The sequence below is a fragment of the Lepisosteus platostomus genome, chromosome 27, assembly GCF_059453375.1.
Source record: "Lepisosteus platostomus isolate fLepPlt1 chromosome 27, fLepPlt1.hap1, whole genome shotgun sequence".
In the NCBI taxonomy this organism is placed as follows: Eukaryota; Metazoa; Chordata; class Actinopteri; order Semionotiformes; family Lepisosteidae; genus Lepisosteus; species Lepisosteus platostomus.
This window is the reverse complement of record NC_142637.1, coordinates 9,040,207-9,059,790: the sequence shown is the minus strand read 5'-3', so window position 1 is coordinate 9,059,790 and position 19,584 is coordinate 9,040,207. Positions and strand designations below refer to the sequence as shown.

The window sequence follows — 19,584 nt, the reverse complement described above, 5'->3', positions numbered from 1 at the left end:
CCTGATGTTTTTTTCCAATTACTTGAGGTGAATTGGGGTCAGTCTTGCGGGGTGTGATGCTGCGGGGGTGTCCAGGGGTTCAAGAGCCTGCTGGCCGGGTCTCCTGGCTGAGGCCCTGCTGTCTGTAGAAACAGGACCAGAGATCTGAAAGACAGAAGTGCTGCTCGTCAAGGCGCTGGGAGGACAGGTCATTAGCTCGGAGCTCGGAAGACATGAACGAGTTTTTAACCCTCGCAGTCCTCTAAAGGCTTTCCTGACGAGAGTAGGCGGCGGCGTGTTCATCGTTAGAAGGACCACATCCGTCAGCTTCCCGGCTCGTCCCGCACCCTCAGGGCAGTGCCTACGCATCGCTTGTCCTGCTCCCCTTCGGCTTCCAGTGAGCTGCTGCTGGACCTCAAGCACAGGGTCTGGTCGTGCTAATAGGGGCGGTGGGGATGCTCTGTGCCTGTGGCTGGAAGGTTGCCGGTTCGAATCCTGCGGCCGGCAGAGGAATCCTACTCCGTTGGGCCCTTGAGCAAGGCCCTTGACCCCAGCTGCTCCAGGGGCGCCGTATAAATGGCTGACCCTGCGCTCTGACCCCCAGCTTCTCTCCCTGTCTGTGTGTCTCATGGAGAGCAAGCTGGGGTCTGTGAAAAGACAAATTCCTGATATAAGAAATTGTCAATGGCCAATCCAGTGACCTGGTCTTCTTAATATGTGAGGCGGAGCTGGGTGTCAGAACAGAGAGACATGTGCAAGAGCCTCGCGTGCCTCCAGCTTCGCGGCAGGGAGGAAGAGCGCCGATCCGCGCCGGGAGGCGAGAGGGAGCCGTGGCCGATACTCCAGGCCTCGCCCTTCCTCGCAGACCCCCGGAACCCAGAGACACATTCGCCTTCGGAAAATCAATACCCCGAGCCGCTTATCCCCCCCCTCGGCCCCAGCAAAAAGTGGTTTAGTGGGATTAGAGCCGGACTGAGCCCCAGCGAAGCAGCTCCGGGTGTCCCAGCAGCAGGCTTGTAAACACCTTCGTCTGCTGAGCCGCACGCGTAATCCCCACTAATTACTGCCGGGGGGGGGGCAGTAATCCCCTCCCTTCCACTGCACAGGGGTAGGAACGGCGCGGCCGGCTGTATTTAAGGTGGGGGTCCCAGCACCCTGCATGCCAGAGGAGTGGGCAGAGGGCACGCCAGGCCGGCCTCCGCCAGCAGCAGGGGGACACCAGCCCGTCCAGCTCCCGCAGAACCAGCGGGGCACTGGGAGTCTCGGTCACAAGGAAGACGCACCCCTGGGGGTCGGGGGGGCCCCGCGGACGGCTGCACCGGAGGGGCTCGAGGCTCAGGATTCTCCTGCTCCGGTCCAGCCCGTCCAAAAGCCGGGCTTTGGCCGGATGCGACTGCCGGAGCTCGGGGCGGGATTCTGCTTTCTGGAGGGGGGGCAGCTCTGCTGGGAACGGGGGGACGGGGGTCCCTCTCGCAGTCTGACGCGGAGGGCGAGCGCTGTGACTGAGGGCCAGCGGGGGGGCCGGATGGCCAGCGGCGGCGGCGGGCGAGACCCTCCGGGGCTGAGCTTCAGCATCGAGAACCTGCTGTTCGACAAGGGCGCCGGGAGGGCAGAGCCCCTCTCGGACGGGGACGCCCCCAGACCGCAGAGCAGGGGGGCCCCCGGGGGAGAGGCGGGCGAGGGTGAAGAGGAAGGGGGCGCAGAGCGGGGAGGAAGCAGCTCGGACGGCCCCCAGGACAAACCCGGCCAGTCCTACATTGCTCTCATCTCCACGGCCATCCTGGCCTCCCGGGACAAGAAGCTGCTGCTCTGCGATATCTACCAGTGGATCATGGACAACTACCCCTACTTCAAGAGCAAGGTACCCCCCCGGGCGGGCCAGTGCTGCAGGTGCACGTACTGGACGCCTTTTAATCCCTTTTAAAGTTCATCTGATAGGCTCTCTTCCCGCTAGGTGTGCTGTAGGATCTGCAGCGCTTTGTTTGCAGCTCAGTTGTGTTTTTTTTGTCTGATTGAATAATTAGATGAATGCTGCAAGCCAGGGTTCGGGGGTACGCTGAAACAGCCCGCATACAGCTCCCCGGGAGAGCGACTCCGGCAGCTCTGAGCTCTCACCTGCCCGCTGTCTGCTACAGCAGCCCAAGGGCCACCTGAGCTCTGCTACATGGCTGGTCTGATGATTTCATTCAGGGCAGAAGTGTTTGTCTTCTTCATGAGTGGCAGTGAAACACAAACCAGAGGTCACAAGGGGAAACGACATGGAAGTGGCTTTAAGTCTGAGAACTTTTTTACTCCAAAAGGTGTGGGAGTGTGGAGCAAGCTGCCTGGCCAGGTGGTCGAAACTGTGGCCCTGGCTTCTTTCAGGTAGAGGCTGGAGGAGCTGCTGGGATCCAGTAAGCTGGTGACGTCCCAGCGGGCTGGATGGGTGTTTTTCAGGTGTAGGTCTTCTATCCCGACTGCAAGCTGTTTTCTAGGTGACTGGCTCTGAACTGAGGCCAGTGGCTTGAGTAATGTACCATAACACTCAACATCCAGATGTCCTGTGTCTCACTAAGAAAGGAATTAGGTTGATGGTCTCATGGACACACTTGGGATGGAACAGGAATTCCTCACACTTCTATAGCGCTTTTCTGGACACTCCACTCAGAGCGCTTTACAGGTAATGGGGTCTCCCCTCCACACCCACCAGTGTGCAGCCCCACCTGGATGATGCGCCAGTCTGCTCCCCACACACCAGCTCTCAGTGGCTGGATCCCAAAAGCACCAGGTCAGAGGGGTCCAGTCTTGGTCCTGGAGGTCCAGCAGTGCTGCAGGGAGGTGGTGGCCCTGTGACGCTCTGAAGTCTGGACTGCGAGAGTGCCTGCAGGTCCTGACATCCTGCTCTGGCGAACACTGATTGCATCATGCTTAGCTCAGCCTGTACGGTATCGTTATACTACGTGCGAGATGTGAAGTACAGCCCCAGACTGCTTCGAACCTGGTGTCATATCAGTATAATACTATGGCTGTGGAGGTAGTGCTTTTGTTAAAAAGAATGGAAAAGTCTCCAACTGCCACTTAGTTTTATCATTAAGTGTCACAGCCTGTGGCAGTGGTGTGTAACTGCAGTGCTCTGACTTGTGAGCTTCACTGCAGGGCTGGTGCTGGTGCTGGTTCTGTCTCAGGCGGATTAAACTGGATCCACAGGTCCGATTGCAGCGCTGTGACAGTGAGCTGATGCTGAGACGCAAAAGAAACATGTTTTAAGGATGCTTCAGTGACAGTGGCTGTGAGATCATCTATTGTATCAAGACGTTTCTGTTGGTGTTGGTCTTGCCGAGACCCAGATGTCATCGCCGGGGGCAGTAGCCGTGGGCTGGGGGCTTTCAGTCCTGCCCCAGTGCTCCCCAGTGCTGGAGCAAGCCTGCTCTCAGCCTTTCCCCTAGCGTGTGATGCGTTTCGATGTCTGCACTGGGACGTGACAGGCTCCCAGTCCCTGCAGTGGAGAGAGGGCTCACCCTGAAGCAGAGCTCAAACATGTAACTCTCAGAGCTGTGTGAGTGCGTGGGTGTGCATGTGAGTGCATGTATGTTATATGTGTGAGTGTTGGATGAAGTGTTTGGTTGTGTGTGTGTGTAGGATTGTGTGTGTTTTGTTGTGTGTGTGTAGGATTGTGTGTGTATATGGTTGTGTGTATGAGTGTAGGATTGTGTGTGTTTGGTTTGTGTGTGTGTGTAGGATTGTTTGTGTTTTGTTGTGTGTGAGTGTAAGATTGTATGTGTTTGGTTGTGTGTAGGACAGAGGGTGTTTGGTTGTGTGTATGGGTGTAGGATTGTATGTGTTTTGTTGTGTGAGTGTAGGATTGAACTTGAACTTGAACTTGAACTTTATTGCCATATGTAACCGGTACTGGTACAATGTAATTCTTACTTACAGAAAGTCTCTCGATTGTAAAACAAGTGTAAAAAACAAAACAAAGTGCAAACAGTGCATCAAGACAATATACAAACAAACAGTAGACAATGTGCAAGTAAACATGTAGACAGTTTGAATGTAAACAATACAGACGTGTAAACAATGACTGGAGATGTGCAATAGATAAGAAATCATAAAGAGGTAGATGGTGATGGTGTAGGTGTGGTCCGAGGGGGATGGCTAAATGTGTTCGCCAGTCTCACTGCTTGTGGATAGAAGCTATTGAAGAATCTAGTGGTACTGTAAGTGTCCGTATGCTCTTATGTGAGCATGTCTTGTGAGAGTGTGTCTTGTGTGAGTGTGTGGCTGTATGTGTGAGTGTAGGATTGTGTGAGTGTGTGGCTGTATGTGTGAGTGTAGGATTGTGTGAGTGTGTGGCTGTGTGTGTGTGGGTGTTGGACTGTGAGTGTGTGGCTGTGTGTGTGGGTGTTGGACTGTGAGTGTGTGGCTGTGTGTGTGGGTGTAGGACTGTGAGTGTGTGGCTGTGTGTGTGAGTGTTGGACTGTGAGAGTGTGGCTGTGTGTGTGGGTGTTGGACTGTGAGTGTGTGGCTGTGTGTGTGTGGGTGTAGGATTGTGAGAGTGTGGCTGTGTGTGTGGGTGTTGGACTGTGAGAGTGTGGCTGTGTGTGTGAGTGTAGGATTGTGAGAGTGTGGCTGTGTGTGTGTGGGTGTTGGACTGTGAGTGTGTGGGTGTAGGATTGTGAGAGTGTGGCTGTGTGTGTGGGTGTTGGACTGTGAGAGTGTGGCTGTGTGTGTGGGTGTTGGACTGTGAGTGTGTGGCTGTGTGTGTGAGTGTAGGATTGTGAGAGTGTGGCTGTGTGTGTGTGGGTGTTGGACTGTGAGTGTGTGGGTGTAGGATTGTGAGAGTGTGGCTGTGTGTGTGGGTGTTGGACTGTGAGTGTGTGGCTGTGTGTGTGGGTGTAGGACTGTGAGTGTGTGGCTGTGTGTGTGAGTGTAGGACTGTGAGAGTGTGGCTGTGTGTGTGAGTGTTGGACTGTGAGTGTGTGGCTGTGTGTGTGAGTGTTGGACTGTGAGAGTTTGGCTGTGTGTGTGGGTGTTGGACTGTGAGTGTGTGGCTGTGTGTGTGAGTGTTGGACTGTGAGAGTGTGGCTGTGTGTGTGAGTGTTGGACTGTGAGTGTGTGGCTGTGTGTGTGAGTGTAGGATTGTGAGTGTGTGGCTGTGTGTGTGGGTGTAGGATTGTGAGTGTGTGGCTGTGTGTGTGGGTGTAGGATTGTGAGTGTGTGGCTGTGTGTGTGAGTGTAGGATTGTGAGTGTGTGGCTGTGTGTGTGTGGGTGTTGGACTGTGAGTGTGTGGCTGTGTGTGTGAGTGTAGGATTGTGAGAGTGTGGCTGTGTGTGTGAGTGTAGGATTGTGAGAGTGTGGCTGTGTGTGTGAGTGTAGGATTGTGAGTGTGTGGCTGTGTGTGTGTGGGTGTTGGACTGTGAGAGTGTGGCTGTGTGTGTGAGTGTAGGATTGTGAGAGTGTGGCTGTGTGTGTGAGTGTAGGATTGTGAGTGTGTGGCTGTGTGTGTGTGGGTGTTGGACTGTGAGAGTGTGGCTGTGTGTGTGGGTGTTGGACTGTGAGTGTGTGGCTGTGTGTGTGAGTGTAGGATTGTGAGAGTGTGGCTGTGTGTGTGGGTGTTGGACTGTGAGTGTGTGGCTGTGTGTGTGGGTGTAGGATTGTGAGTGTGTGGCTGTGTGTGTGGGTGTAGGATTGTGAGTGTGTGGCTGTGTGTGTTTGGGTGTTGGACTGTGAGAGTGTGGCTGTGTGTGTGAGTGTAGGATTGTGAGTGTGTGGCTGTGTGTGTGAGTGTAGGATTGTGAGAGTGTGGCTGTGTGTGTGGGTGTTGGACTGTGAGAGTGTGGCTGTGTGTGTGAGTGTTGGACTGTGAGTGTGTGGCTGTGTGTGTGGGTGTAGGATTGTGAGTGTGTGGCTGTGTGTGTGTGGGTGTTGGACTGTGAGTGTGTGGCTGTGTGTGTGAGTGTAGGATTGTGAGTGTGTGGCTGTGTGTGTGAGTGTAGGATTGTGAGTGTGTGGCTGTGTGTGTGAGTGTAGGATTGTGAGTGTGTGGCTGTGTGTGTGAGTGTTGGACTGTGAGTGTGTGGCTGTGTGTGTGTGGGTGTTGGACTGTGAGTGTGTGGCTGTGTGTGTGGGTGTAGGATTGTGAGTGTGTGGCTGTGTGTGTGTGGGTGTTGGACTGTGAGAGTGTGGCTGTGTGTGTGGGTGTAGGATTGTGAGTGTGTGGCTGTGTGTGTGTGGGTGTTGGACTGTGAGTGTGTGGCTGTGTGTGTGAGTGTAGGATTGTGAGTGTGTGGCTGTGTGTGTGAGTGTAGGATTGTGAGTGTGTGGCTGTGTGTGTGAGTGTTGGACTGTGAGTGTGTGGCTGTGTGTGTGGGTGTTGCACTGTGAGTGTGTGGCTGTGTGTGTGGGTGTAGGATTGTGAGTGTGTGGCTGTGTGTGTGTGGGTGTTGGACTGTGAGAGTGTGGCTGTGTGTGTGAGTGTAGGACTGTGAGAGTGTGGCTGTGTGTGTGGGTGTAGGATTGTGAGTGTGTGGCTGTGTGTGTGTGGGTGTTGGACTGTGAGTGTGTGGCTGTGTGTGTGGGTGTAGGATTGTGAGTGTGTGGCTGTGTGTGTGTGGGTGTTGGACTGTGAGAGTGTGGCTGTGTGTGTGAGTGTAGGACTGTGAGAGTGTGGCTGTGTGTGTGAGTGTAGGATTGTGAGTGTGTGGCTGTGTGTGTGTGGGTGTTGGACTGTGAGAGTGTGGCTGTGTGTGTGAGTGTAGGATTGTGAGAGTGTGGCTGTGTGTGTGGGTGTTGGACTGTGAGTGTGTGGCTGTGTGTGTGAGTGTTGGACTGTGAGTGTGTGGCTGTGTGTGTGGGTGTAGGATTGTGAGTGTGTGGCTGTGTGTGTGTGGGTGTTGGACTGTGAGTGTGTGGCTGTGTGTGTGGGTGTAGGATTGTGAGTGTGTGGCTGTGTGTGTGAGTGTAGGATTGTGAGAGTGTGGCTGTGTGTGTGAGTGTAGGATTGTGAGAGTGTGGCTGTGTGTGTGAGTGTAGGATTGTGAGAGTGTGGCTGTGTGTGTGAGTGTAGGATTGTGAGTGTGTGGCTGTGTGTGTGTGGGTGTTGGACTGTGAGAGTGTGGCTGTGTGTGTGAGTGTAGGATTGTGAGAGTGTGGCTGTGTGTGTGAGTGTAGGATTGTGAGTGTGTGGCTGTGTGTGTGTGGGTGTTGGACTGTGAGAGTGTGGCTGTGTGTGTGAGTGTAGGATTGTGAGAGTGTGGCTGTGTGTGTGAGTGTAGGATTGTGAGTGTGTGGCTGTGTGTGTGAGTGTAGGATTGTGAGAGTGTGGCTGTGTGTGTGAGTGTAGGATTGTGAGTGTGTGGCTGTGTGTGTGAGTGTTGGACTGTGAGAGTGTGGCTGTGTGTGTGGGTGTAGGATTGTGAGTGTGTGGCTGTGTGTGTGTGGGTGTAGGATTGTGAGTGTGTGGCTGTGTGTGTGGGTGTTGGACTGTGAGTGTGTGGCTGTGTGTGTGGGTGTTGGACTGTGAGTGTGTGGCTGTGTGTGTGGGTGTAGGATTGTGAGTGTGTGGCTGTGTGTGTGAGTGTAGGATTGTGAGTGTGTGGCTGTGTGTGTGAGTGTAGGATTGTGAGAGTGTGGCTGTGTGTGTGAGTGTAGGATTGTGAGAGTGTGGCTGTGTGTGTGAGTGTAGGATTGTGAGAGTGTGGCTGTGTGTGTGAGTGTAGGATTGTGAGTGTGTGGCTGTATGTGTGAGTGTAGGATTGTGAGTGTGTGGCTGTGTGTGTGAGTGTTGGACTGTGAGTGTGTGGCTGTGTGTGTGTGAGTGTTGGACTGTGAGTGTGTGGCTGTGTGTGTGGGTGTAGGATTGTGAGTGTGTGGCTGTGTGTGTGGGTGTAGGACTGTGAGTGTGTGGCTGTGTGTGTGGGTGTAGGATTGTGAGTGTGTGGCTGTGTGTGTGTGGGTGTTGGACTGTGAGTGTGTGGCTGTGTGTGTGAGTGTAGGATTGTGAGAGTGTGGCTGTGTGTGTGGGTGTTGGACTGTGAGTGTGTGGCTGTGTGTGTGAGTGTAGGATTGTGAGTGTGTGGCTGTGTGTGTGTGGGTGTTGGACTGTGAGTGTGTGGCTGTGTGTGTGGGTGTAGGATTGTGAGTGTGTGGCTGTGTGTGTGTGGGTGTTGGACTGTGAGTGTGTGGCTGTGTGTGTGGGTGTAGGATTGTGAGTGTGTGGCTGTGTGTGTGTGGGTGTTGGACTGTGAGTGTGTGGCTGTGTGTGTGAGTGTAGGATTGTGAGAGTGTGGCTGTGTGTGTGAGTGTAGGATTGTGAGTGTGTGGCTGTGTGTGTGTGTGGGTGTAGGATTGTGAGTGTGTGGCTGTGTGTGTGTGTGAGTGTAGGATTGTGAGTGTGTGGCTGTGTGTGTGTGTGGGTGTAGGATTGTGAGTGTGTGGCTGTGTGTGTGAGTGTAGGATTGTGAGTGTGTGGCTGTGTGTGTGTGTGAGTGTAGGATTGTGAGTGTGTGGCTGTGTGTGTGTGTGGGTGTAGGATTGTGAGTGTGTGGCTGTGTGTGTGAGTGTAGGATTGTGAGTGTGTGGCTGTGTGTGTGGGTGTTGGACTGTGAGTGTGTGGCTGTGTGTGTGAGTGTAGGATTGTGAGTGTGTGGCTGTGTGTGTGAGTGTAGGATTGTGAGTGTGTGGCTGTGTGTGTGGGTGTTGGACTGTGAGTGTGTGGCTGTGTGTGTGAGTGTAGGATTGTGAGAGTGTGGCTGTGTGTGTGAGTGTAGGATTGTGAGTGTGTGGCTGTGTGTGTGAGTGTAGGATTGTGAGTGTGTGGCTGTGTGTGTGGGTGTTGGACTGTGAGTGTGTGGCTGTGTGTGTGGGTGTTGGACTGTGAGTGTGTGGCTGTGTGTGTGAGTGTAGGATTGTGAGTGTGTGGCTGTGTGTGTGAGTGTAGGATTGTGAGTGTGTGGCTGTGTGTGTGAGTGTAGGATTGTGAGTGTGTGGCTGTGTGTGTGAGTGTAGGATTGTGAGTGTGTGGCTGTGTGTGTGAGTGTAGGATTGTGAGAGTGTGGCTGTGTGTGTGAGTGTAGGATTGTGAGAGTGTGGCTGTGTGTGTGGGTGTAGGATTGTGAGTGTGTGGCTGTGTGTGTGAGTGTAGGATTGTGAGTGTGTGGCTGTGTGTGTGTGTGAGTGTAGGATTGTGAGTGTGTGGCTGTGTGTGTGTGTGGGTGTAGGATTGTGAGTGTGTGGCTGTGTGTGTGGGTGTTGGACTGTGAGTGTGTGGCTGTGTGTGTGGGTGTAGGATTGTGAGTGTGTGGCTGTGTGTGTGAGTGTAGGATTGTGAGTGTGTGGCTGTGTGTGTGAGTGTAGGATTGTGAGTGTGTGGCTGTGTGTGTGTGTGAGTGTAGGATTGTGAGTGTGTGGCTGTGTGTGTGTGTGGGTGTAGGATTGTGAGTGTGTGGCTGTGTGTGTGAGTGTAGGATTGTGAGTGTGTGGCTGTGTGTGTGAGTGTAGGATTGTGAGTGTGTGGCTGTGTGTGTGAGTGTAGGATTGTGAGTGTGTGGCTGTGTGTATTCCAGCTTGTCTGCTGTGTGGAATCCTGGGTGATTCTCCAGTCCTGGGTCCCGAATCTGCGTTCTTTCCTGTGAGGCTGGGACAGTGCAGCAGTGCAGAGCCAGGGATGCTGGGACAGACTGGGAGCGGGGCTGATGCGATTGTGGGATGTGGAGCAGGCCGGTAATCCTGTTGACAGGACGCACACTTGTCCTGGGCGCCCTGAGCTCCTTGCTGAGCACAGAAACTCCGGCTTTAACTGTGGTAACAAGTGCTTGAGCTGAGCGGATTACAGTGCTGTCCCGCCCAGAGCTGCTCCTGGCTCCGATGCTGTAGCCTGAGTCTGTAAGATCGGAGAAGGTGAGACCGTTTTCTCGGGCTCCTCCAAGGCTCGCTGGCAGACATGGCCAGTGGGTGTGGGTGTGGGTTTGGGAGATTGGGGGCCGAGTCTGACCTCTGTGTCCCTCTGTGCCCCACTGTGCCCCTCTGTATCCCATGTGCCCCTCTGTGCCCCTCTGTATCCCATGTGCCCCACTGTGCCCCTCTGTATCCCATGTGCCCCTCTCTGCCCCTCCCGCCCTGGTCTTGCAGGATAAGAACTGGCGGAACAGCGTGCGGCACAACCTGTCCCTGAACGAGTGCTTCGTCAAGGCGGGGCGGAGCGACAGCGGGAAGGGGCACTACTGGGCCATCCACCCCGCCAACTACCAGGACTTCTCCAAGGGCGACTACCACCGGCGCCGCGCCCGGCGACGCATCCGCAGGGTGGCGGGGCAACTGGCCTGCCCCCTCCTGCCCCCTGCCTACCTCCCGCACCGGCCAGGGGCGACCCCCTGCTGGTGCTGCCCGCCCCCCTACCTCCCCTGCCTCCCGGCCAGAGTGTACTGGAGCTGGGCGGCCCTGCCTGCACGCCGGGCCCTGCCCCTGCCCCTGCCCCTGCCCCTGCCCCTGTCCCTGCCCATACAAGTGCCCTCACTCATGTAGAACCAGTCGGCACTGTGCCCCAGTGTACCCACTACAGCCCCCAGTGCAGAGACACTGACACTTGTGGAACAGACACCTCACAGGCCACTCCAGTGTCAGTGGGCTGTGGAACAGACACTGTACAGTACCTCACAGGCCACTCCAGTGTCAGTGGGCTGTGGAACAGACACTGTACAGTACCTCACAGGCCACTCCAGTGTCAGTGGGCTGTGGAACAGACACTGTACAGTACCTCACAGGCCACTCCAGTGTCAGTGGGCTGTGGAACAGACACCTCACAGGCCACTCCAGTGACAGTGGGCTGTGGAACAGACACATCACAGGCCACTCCAGTGACAGTGGGCTGTGGAACAGACACTGTACAGTACCTCACAGGCCACTCCAGTGTCAGTGGGCTGTGGAACAGACACCTCACAGGCCACTCCAGTGTCAGTGGACTGTGGAACAGACACCTCACAGGCCACTCCAGTGACAGTGGGCTGTGGAACAGACACATCACAGGCCACTCCAGTGTCAGTGGGCTGTGGAACAGACACTGTACAGTACCTCACAGGCCACTCCAGTGTCAGTGGGCTGTGGAACAGACACATCACAGGCCACTCCAGTGTCAGTGGGCTGTATAAGACACTGGCTGTCAGTGTAGTGCTTTTTCCTTTATTTCCAAAGCTACATGACAATACTCTCAAGAAAAAAAATCTGTAAATACTGTCTAAGCTTGTGAAGACCTTTTTGAATCAAATAAAATTTACACTTTTGTATACAAAAAATATGTCTCGTGTTTATTATGACACAGGGCGGTGTGGTGGCTTTGTGGCTGGAAGGTTGCCGGTTCGAATCCTGTGGCCGGCAGAGGAATCCTACTCCGTTGGGCCCCTGAGCAAGGCCCTTAACCCCAGCTGCTCCAGGGGTGCTGTATAAATGGCTGACCCTGTGCTCTGACCCCCAGCTTCTCTCCCTGTCTGTGTGTCTCATGGAGAGCAGGCTGGGGTATGTGAAAAGATACATTCCTAATACAAGAAATTGTATAGGGCTACTAAGGTGATCGATAAACTGGATTAATAAAATTAAAGCCAAACTGATCACAGGCGGTCATTCGAATTGTGCAAATATGTTTTCGACTTGTAATAATTTTTTGCTAAGCTTTATCCATCTTGTATTCAGTATATATGGCGATACTGGGTACTGTTTTACTTTTGAAATGTTGTGCACTTTGACCAGCAGTTGACAATGACAGTAGAAGTGTTGAATCAACAGGAATCGCAAACCAAAAGGACTCAGGTGGAAACTACTTGAAAGTGCATTTAAAACAGAATAGGAGGCACTTCTTTACACAAAGGGTGGGAGGAGTCTGCAACAAGACGTTCAGCCAGGCTGTGGCAGCTGATACCCTGGCTTCTCTCACAACCTGGCAGGACATGGTTCTCAGCTCAATTAGCCACTAAAAGCCAGGAGAGCTAAACAAGACAACAGGGAGCCTGTCCGTTAATAATCATCAGACCCTCTAACTCTCCCGGGATGTAGTTCCTTGGAAAGCTGTGGAAATGGGTGCGGGATGTGGCGCCTCGGAGCTGTGGAAAGTGAACCTGTCCGCACAGCTCTGGCCTATTTAGCGCCTAATCAGGCTGTGCTGCTGGGAGCCCAATCCTGGCGCTAAGGAGGCTGAGCGGGTTGTCCAAAGCTGGCTTTGAGGATAAGACCCCCAGATAAGCCAGAAAATCTTCAAGCAGTTTCGAAAAATAGGCAGCTTATCACACAGCATAATCAGCTAACTGCTGCAGCGCTGACACCCGCTGGGAGAGGGAGGGCCAGCGGGCGGGGGGCAAGAGCGAGAGGGGTGGGACAGTTTCTGGAGGAGGGACAGCACACACCTGTTCAGGCTCCAGTAGCCTGGGACACTGATGCAGGACACTGGGTTGCTGGAGCGCTGGGCTGCTGGGATTGCTGGGACCCTGGGTTGCTAATATGATGGTTCACTGAATCGTTGAGGCACTGGGACATTGAATCCCTGGGGAGCTGTGTCACTGAATCACTAGATCCTTCACAGATTGAATCACTGGGGAGCTGTGTCACTGAATCACTAGGTCCTTCACAGATTGAATCGCTGGGGTTCTGGGCTGCAGGGGCACTGAGCCGTTGAATCACAGGGTTGGTGGGTTGCAATATCACTGAGGTGCTGAGACACTAGTTCACAGAGACACGGTCAGTGAGACATTAAATCGCTGGGGTGATGGGCTGCTGGGGTACTGGGACGCTAAGACACTAGTTCACTGAGACACTGGGCCACTGGGCTGCATCACTGGGACCGGCTTGGCAGAGAGGGATCCCAGTGGCTCCTTCAGGGTAACCTGCGAGTTAACCAAAGTAAAAGCACTGGTCAGCGTTGTGCTGGCTGGACAGGGCCGGACTGGGCCGGACCTTTCCAACGGCAGGACCTCAGCATGCCCCTCCACCTGCGGTCCGCTGCACAGCAGGGGAGGGAGAAGAGCGAGGAAGAACAGGGGGAAGAGAAGAACGGAAAGGAAGAGAAAAAAGCCAAATCTGCCCCTCGCACAGACTCAGCACCGCAGGCAGAGAGGCCAGAGCTGCAGAAAGGAAGAGATGCTCTGCACACAGAGGACATCACGAACTGCAGGGGCCAGTGACTCTTAGATATCTCCTGTCCCTAAGACGTGGGAACACCTGCAAGTTATTGATCAATTGACCGACTGATTTCCTCGATAAAGAGAACTCTGGCTCTCACAGGCTGGGTTTTGGTCTCCGACGATCTCTCATTTAACACCTGTTCTTGAACTGGTCCTCAGTCGAGCACCACCTGCTTATCTGCCCGCTGGAGGTTCGGGATGAATCGATTCTGCAAGTCCGATATCCTGTTAACTTGCTCCTTTTTCTTTTGCCTTCAGTTCTGCGGCTCCTGCCTCTCTGCGCTCCGACGATCTCCTTTCCAGCACCACTCCAGCAACTCGACGAGCGTTGGCAGGTTCTTCTCGACAATGTGTGCTTTTCCTTGAATTTTATTTGGATATCGGTGGCTTGATCTGTAGTGTACCCTTTGTATACCGATTTATGTTATTGTTAACCTGCATGTTGACTGCTGCTATTGTATGTGCTGCGACTCCTGATTCTCTGCGCTCCGACGATCTCCAGCAATTTATTCTTGACAATGTGTGCTTTTTGTTACATTTGATTTGACCCGGAGACGGGTCCAGTCCCTGAAGGAGGGCTTGTTCCCTTCCTGGGGTGGCCACCCGCGCCGCCTCTGACACAAGACCCCCCCCGCCTCCCCCCAGCCCATTAGCTAAACCTCCCTACGGTTAAGAACTCATTTGGCACTCTTAATTTGTTTAATTCGTTTGGCAGCACACAAGGCAAATCCTCTGCCAGCAGCTCTTTAATTCCGCTGCATATGTCTGAAGGGAGGGGAGGGGGTCCACAATGTTGAGCACAGCTCTGGGGCCTTGGGCCCGGTTCTGGACCTGGGGTGCTGTCTGTGTGGAGTCTGCATGTTCTCCCCAGTCCCCCGGGGTGCCCTGGGTGGCTGAGGAGCGAGTATCTGTGCGTGTCTGCCCGGCGATGGACTGGCGTACCCCAGCTTGGCACCCGTTGCCTGCTGGGATAGGCTCCTGTTCCCCCGCGACCCCGAATTGACAGAAAGGGGCTGGATGTCCCGGGCCTGTCCCCCCTGCTGACGCCCTGAGGCCAGGGGCTCCAGGTGGGGGGTCTCAGCGGCTGTGCTGATCTGTGAGGTGTGTGCTGAGGGGGGGGGGGGGAGATCTCCCAGGGTTTGTGTTTAATCTCCCTCCTCTAATCGGCTCTCAGGGGGGCCGGGATTACAACCAAGGATTCTCGTCTGATTACCGATCAGAGAGTGAGGTAAGACTCCCAGCCCTCAGATTAGCTCCTTCCTAATTCCCCCACTGCCCTCCGTCCCCAGCCCCGGGATTATTAGCCCCTAAGGCAGCCGGTCCCCACATTCTCTACCCCCCCCGTCCCCGCCCCCGCCGCCACCCCTGGGAGACGAGAACACCTGCCGCGACGCCGCCCCTAGAGGCCGCCCGGAGTATGACCAGCTCGGTCTCCGTTACCCCCTATGGGCCCGAGACAGACAGCAACTCCTTCCCGGCAAGCACCGCAGGACTGACTCAGGGGATGGCTGGAGAGCTGCACCCGCGCAAGCACAACCGCCCAGCACAGTGCGGCAGCGCGATCCTTAAACTACCATTTAACGAAAGGAAAATCTGCCATCCCAGCAGGCGCGTTTGTCCCCGAACCCCGAGGCGTGAGCCAGTGCTGTGGGTGAGAGAGCACAGAGCTGCAGCGCTTTGCTCAGGAACAATAGAGCCCGTCTCTGCTTTAAGGACCCATAATTGCTGATCGATCGGATGCATTGTGCGCGGCGCTTTCCTACACATTACACTTAACAGTAATTTGCCCTCCCAGTACATCGCTCCTCTCCCTCCTTCTTTGCACGCTGTTCCTTTCTTCCTCTGTCTGGGGTCTGTGCAGCGAGCCCCGCGCTTCTGTCCCTCCAGCGGTGATGCGCATGGTGCTGGGAGCGCGCGCGCGCGAGCGGGAACAACCTCCCCCCCCCCGGGTCGCGCGCGGACCTGTTGATTGGCAGCTGCACTCGGGCAGATGGTGGAACGAGGCATCGACCGCGAGCTCCCGGGAGAGCACGTGCATGGTCTCTCTCTCTCTCTTTTTTTTTTGCGGGGGAATAAAGGAGCGAGGAGCCGGAGGAACAGCCAGCCCTGCCGGACCGAGAGCCGCCAGCAGGGGGAGGTAGAGCTCTACTGAACCGACACGACGGCCCACTGAGAGAGGAGGGCGCCAGGGGGCGCTGTCTCCCGCCGCCTGTGAAGAGGCGAGACCCGCGATCCTGATGAAGCGTAATAACGATTTCATTTTCACACTCGTGCCAGATGATTGCAGACATCACATCCAGGAAAGGACCCTCTCTATCGCTGAGCTGCAGCAACAGGGGGGTCTTTACACAGCAGGGCAGGGGAAGGAGAGAGAGAGAGACTGATTGTACCCATCGGTCATGCTAATAAAGCACCTTGAATTGAACTGAACTGAATTGAAACTGCTGCACCTGTTGAAATTTGGGGAACGTAGAGTCAGACCGTGCAAATCCCACAGCAGAGCTCAGCCAGGACTCCGGTGCGAGCACCACTACTCTTCAGAACAGTGCCGTGGTCTTTAAGGACCCTTCCAAAGGGAACTCTTCTGGGGTCCTGCAGGGGGCGCTCCTAACCATTCGGTCTTCAGTCTTGAGGGCATCCAGGGAGGACCAGGAGAGTAAAGGTAGGGTCCAGCCTGCTGCCTCCCAGGACAGAAGAGTTGTCATGGCAACAGCTCTCTGGCCAGGGCAGCTCTGACTCCTCCTGGGTCTCTGGCTCGTGACCCATGACCTGTGGGCCATGGCCAGGGTCACAGGGGTCAGCTGTGGCTGGAGGGCTGAGTGACCATTCTGCTGATTGGGTCCCTGCTGTCCTCACTACCCCCTGAGCCACCAGAAATCACAGCTCCACAGAAACCTGGACAGAGGGGAAGACAAAAACACAGCTCTGTAGTCCACAGCACAGCTCTGTAGTCCACAGCACAGCTCTCTAGACCACAGCACATCTCTCTAGACCACAACACAGCTCTCTAGTCCACAGCACATATCTCTAGACCACAGCACAACTCTCTAGTCCACAGCACATATCTCTAGACCACAGCACATCTCTCTAGACCACAGCACATCTCTCTAGACCACAGCACAGCTCTCTAGACCACAGCACAGCTCTCTAGTCCACAGCACATCTCTCTAGACCACAACACAGCTCTCTAGACCACAGCACAGCTCTCTAGACCACAGCACAGCTCTCTAGTCCACAGCACAGCTCTCTAGACCACAGCACATATCTCTAGACCACAGCACATCTCTCTAGACCACAGCACAACTCTCTAGTCCACAGCACATCTCTCTAGACCACAGCACATATCTCTAGATCACAGCACAGCTCTCTAGACCACAACACAGCTCTCTAGACCACAGCACAGCTCTCTAGACCACAGCACAGCTCTCTAGTCCACAGCACATCTCTCTAGACCACAGCACAACTCTCTAGTCCACAGCACATCTCTGTAGACCACAGCATAGCTCTGTAGTCCACAGCACAGCTCTCTAGACAACAGCATAGCTCTGTAGTCCACAGCACAGCTCTCTAGACAACAGCATAGCTCTGTAGTCCACAGCACAACTCTGTAGACCACAGCATAGCTCTGTAGTCCACAGCACAGCTCTCTAGACAACAGCATAGCTCTGTAGTCCACAGCACAGCTCTCTAGACCACAGCACAGCTCTCTAGACCACAGCACAACTCTCTAGTCCACAGCACAACTCTCTAGACCACAGCACATCTCTCTAGACCACAGCACAGCTCTCTAGACCACAGCACAGCTCTCTAGACCACAGCATAGCTCTGTAGTCCACAGCACAGCTCTCTAGACCACATCACATCTCTCTAGTCCACAGCACATCTCTGTAGACCACTGCATAGCTCTGTAGTCCACAGCACAGCTCTCTAGACCACAGCATAGCTCTGTAGTCCACAGCACAGCTCTCTAGACCACATCACATCTCTCTAGTCCACAGCACATCTCTGTAGTCCACAGCACAGCTCTCTAGACAACAGCATAGCTCTGTAGTCCACAGCACATCTCTCTAGTCCACAGCACAGCTCTCTAGACCACAGCACATCTCTCTAGTCCACAGCACAGCTCTCTAGACCACAGCACAACTCTCTAGTCCACAGCACATCTCTCTAGACCACAGCACAGCTCTCTAGTCCACAGCACATCTCTCTAGACCACAACACAACTCTCTAGTCCACAGCACAGCTCTCTAGACCACAGCACAGCTCTCTAGACCACAGCATTTACTCCTTATCTATACTCTTATTTCATTAACCAATTCTCAATCCAAATTATCAGATGAGAATTACTCTGTTATGTGTAACTTTATCAAAAGCCTTCTCAAAATCTAAGATACCTGATCATATTCCCAGTGTATCTATTTTTGCTGGTGCTGGCTTAAAAGAACTCTATCAAGTTGTTCAGGCAATTTTTATCTACCTTTTCCAAATCCATGTTGTAAATATCTGTACAGCCCTGTGAAGTACAACAGCACAGTTCTGTAGAGTACAGTACAACTCTGTAAAGCACAACAGCACAGTGAAGTACAGTACTCCACTGAAGAGTACAGCAATACAGATCTGTAGACTTCAGCACAGTAGCAGTAGAGTACAACAGCACAGCTCTACAGAGTACAGTACAAGTAATAGGTTTATTCCATGCTGAAAAAGAAGAAAGAAAACACAACGTTTCAGCCGTGGAGCCTTCCTCAGAGTACAGTACAGCTTTGTAGAATTCAGTACTGATCTGTAGAGCACAGCAACAGTAAAACATCATCAACAGATCTTCCACAAAGTAGATGACTATATCAGGTTGAACTGGACACCGAAGTGTGACACAGCACAATACCGTGCCGAGGGGTAGCCGTGCACTGTAGTCCAGTAATGTAGTGCAGAGAAACAGGCCGCTCTGCAGAGGACTGACCACAGCTCAGGGTGTAGTGCAGAGAAACAGGCAGAGTCTCCGAGATGAACTATGCAGCTACTTGACCAGCAGGCCCATCGGCCAGGCCTGCAGGAGCCTTCGGGACTCTGCTGCCCCTCGGGGAGTCCGGACCTGCTGGGGCAGGGGGTCTCCCTGGAAAGGCGGAGGTGGAGGCCTGCCGCAGTGTCCCGGGAAGATGGCGCGAGTGTGAGGGAGAACGAGGAGGAAACCAGGGAAGGGTTCAGGCGGAGGGGAAGGTAGATGCATTGTGGGAACCCCCCCCCCATGCTGCCCCTCCCCCTTACTCCGCGGGAGTAATTATGGAAGCGCGGGTGCTAACAGTCATGTGATGCATGCCTGCTGTTCACGAATAATTTATCCCCTTGGGCTGATAGCTCGTCAATATTAATTTATTAATTTAAACGCGAGCGCTAATAAAGATAGCCGTCCACGCTGGGTTAGAGCCCCGCGCGGGGGGTGGAGCGAGGGAGGAGAAAGGAGGAAGAGAGGAACGACAGCAGAGAGAGGAGAGGAGGGCAGGGAGGCAGTAGGGGAGATGGAGAGGCTGAGTATCGGTGGGTTTAACTGTGAGGCTTCTGCTGGCTCGCGTGACGATCAAGCAAAACAGAAACAGCGCCAAGACAGCTGCCGAGACTCCTCTGTCTCTCTGTGCTCCAGCTGTCATGACCAGCCACTGCTCCAGGAGCTCCCACGTCAGGCCCTGCAGGGGGCATGGGCCCAGACCGTGCTGGGGGGCCTGCTGTGTTTGTGCTTGCTCCGTATTGAGCCTGGTGTTGTTCCGAAGAGGGGTTGATTCATTTTCCTGCCGCTGCTGGTTGAGGAGGGGTTGGCAAGCTTGGAAGAGACAGGAAGACGCTCCTCCTGTTCTCCGGTCAGTTAGGAGTCTTAGGCGCAAATGGCAACGATTTGCAAAGAGACGAGAAAGAAAGACAGAACTTGCTAATTGAATGACTGGGCTTTGCTCTTGCTTCATTCGGCTTCATCTGGTGCTCTCAGGAGAGCTGTATGTCGGGTTTCAGTAACTCATGCATTGTGTTCATCGATGGGCGTTTCTAGAAACAAAAACACCAACGAATAAAATAAACAAATGGCACTGATCCCCTTGACCTTTCCCTGCTGCTTATTTCCAACGGTAATAAAACTGTAATAAAATATTTCTGGTGGCAGCCAGCAGGCACTCAGAATCCCCAACCTCTGGCCATTACATAACAGCCTGAAAACTGAAAGGTGTTTTTATGACAACAGCTCCCCTGAAAACTTTCACCTCTGACCTCTGGCCCTGACCCCTGACCCTCTTACACCAGCAAGTGACGGGACCTTCTGCCCCCCTTCCTACTCCCCCCGCCCTCCCTCCGGGGAGCGAAGAGTTAATTCCATTCACTGCTCACCTCCTGGTCACTCATCCCTCTCCCCCCTCTTCCTCCTCACTTTCTGTCCCTCTCCTCCCCTCTGCTCCGGCTCTGTGCGGAAGCGCTCAGTAC

General features: G+C 54.2%; 1 protein-coding gene across 1 annotated transcript; it reads left to right on the top strand.

Annotated features, from left to right (window-relative positions):
• Positions 1-989: 989 nt before the first annotated feature.
• Positions 990-11,247, top strand: foxq2 (forkhead box Q2). Its single transcript, XM_088622193.1, has 2 exons — positions 990-1,840; positions 10,088-11,247. Exons 1-2 carry the CDS (start codon positions 1,139-1,141, stop codon positions 10,478-10,480), a joined length of 1,095 nt encoding a protein of 364 aa, XP_088478319.1. The 5' UTR covers positions 990-1,138; the 3' UTR covers positions 10,481-11,247.
• The last annotated feature ends 8,337 nt before the right edge of the window (positions 11,248-19,584 follow it).

Coding starts and splice junctions, on each gene's coding strand:
- foxq2 (XM_088622193.1), top strand. CDS start 1,139: ATGCCAGAGGAGTGGGCAGAGGGCACGCCAGGCCGGCCTCCGCCAGCA. Junction 1,841..10,087: donor ACCCCTACTTCAAGAGCAAG/GTACCCCCCCGG, acceptor CTGGTCTTGCAG/GATAAGAACTGGCGGAACAG.